Below are 1213 nucleotides of genomic sequence, written 5' to 3' on the forward strand. Positions count from 1 at the left end.
GGGGGAGCCGGCGCCGCACTCACCCTCCAGCAGGCGGGTGATGAGGCTGTCCACGTTCAGCTCCCCGTCCGCCATCTTGTCGGCACCAGACTCTCCTCCCCGCAGCAGTAACAGGGCTTCTCGGCGGCGGCGGCTCGGCGTTCTCACCTACGAGTCACGCGGCGCTTCGACCCCCGCTCCAACTCCCCCCGGGCGCGGGCCCTCCCCCCACCCCCTCCCCGCCGAGCAGCGACAGCGCGCGCACACGCCGGCGGCACCCACTGGAAATAAATAAATAAACAAGCAGGCCCCCCAGGAACCGGGCCGCGTCAGACCCGGGCCGCCACCGCCTCCTCCACCTCCTCCTCTGCACCGCCCAGCTCCGCAAAGCTCGGCGGCGCCGCGGACAGCCCCGCCCTCAGCGTCACTCCCTCCCCTCCGCCCTTGCGGGCCGCCGAGCCGCGCCGAGCCGCGCGCATGCGCGCCACGTCCCCCTCCTGCCTCTCCAGCTCCTCGCCCTCCCCTCCGCGGTTGCTAACGCGCAGGAGCGACTCCCTCCCTCTCGCGGTCCACTGCGTCGAACCGTCGCCACCACGCAGGCGCAGGGCGGAGCCTGCCTTGCTGTGCAAAACGAACACAGAGCCGGCGAAGCGGGAATGACCTTCCTTCCCTGCTCCCCAGGGCCTGGAGGTTCCGCAGAGTTAACTATTGCGTTCTTCCCGCCTTGCTTTTCTTTTCTAGGCTTCATTCACTGGTTTTCAAAACAATTGCTCATATTTCCGCTAACCCGGAAACGTGGACTGCAGTTGCCTATGTTGAAAACCCAGGTGTGTTGGAGATAAGAGATTTCTCTGTTGAAAGAGATTGACATTGCAGATCAAGGGGTCTGTATCATGTCACCAGAGTCGCTGATTCGCCAGGTGGCCCTAGAAGAAACGAGTCAAAGTGGGCCTCAGTCAACATCAATAAGATTTTACACGCTCCCGACATCTCCGTACACTCAGGATACCACTTCTCTATAGTTCTTTTCTGTTCATTGATTTCTTATATTGCTTAATTCTCTTATCTTGTGATTTTAAACATTACTGCACTCGGTTCCTAGAGGATAAAATCACATTTACTGGGCATAAGAGACCTGTAATCCCTACAATTGGGAGATGGAGGCAGAAGATCCAGAAGCCCAAGGTCATCTTCAGCTACATAATAAATGTTTGCAGTTGGGATAAATTAAAAA

At 58.5% G+C, this 1213-nt stretch overlaps 1 protein-coding gene across 1 annotated transcript in view; it reads right to left on the reverse strand.

Moving 5' to 3' along the window:
- Positions 1–438, reverse strand: part of Ppp1cb (protein phosphatase 1 catalytic subunit beta) — a 33478-nt gene extending 33040 nt beyond the window's left edge. The window contains exon 1 of the mRNA XM_021201815.2: positions 24–438. Coding sequence (XP_021057474.1) covers positions 24–75 — 52 coding nt within the window. The 5' untranslated portion in view covers positions 76–438. The remainder of the gene's footprint in view (positions 1–23) is intronic.
- Positions 439–1213: the final 775 nt, after the last annotated feature.

Source organism: Mus pahari, chromosome 7 (assembly GCF_900095145.1).
Source record: "Mus pahari chromosome 7, PAHARI_EIJ_v1.1, whole genome shotgun sequence".
In the NCBI taxonomy this organism is placed as follows: domain Eukaryota; kingdom Metazoa; phylum Chordata; class Mammalia; order Rodentia; family Muridae; genus Mus; species Mus pahari.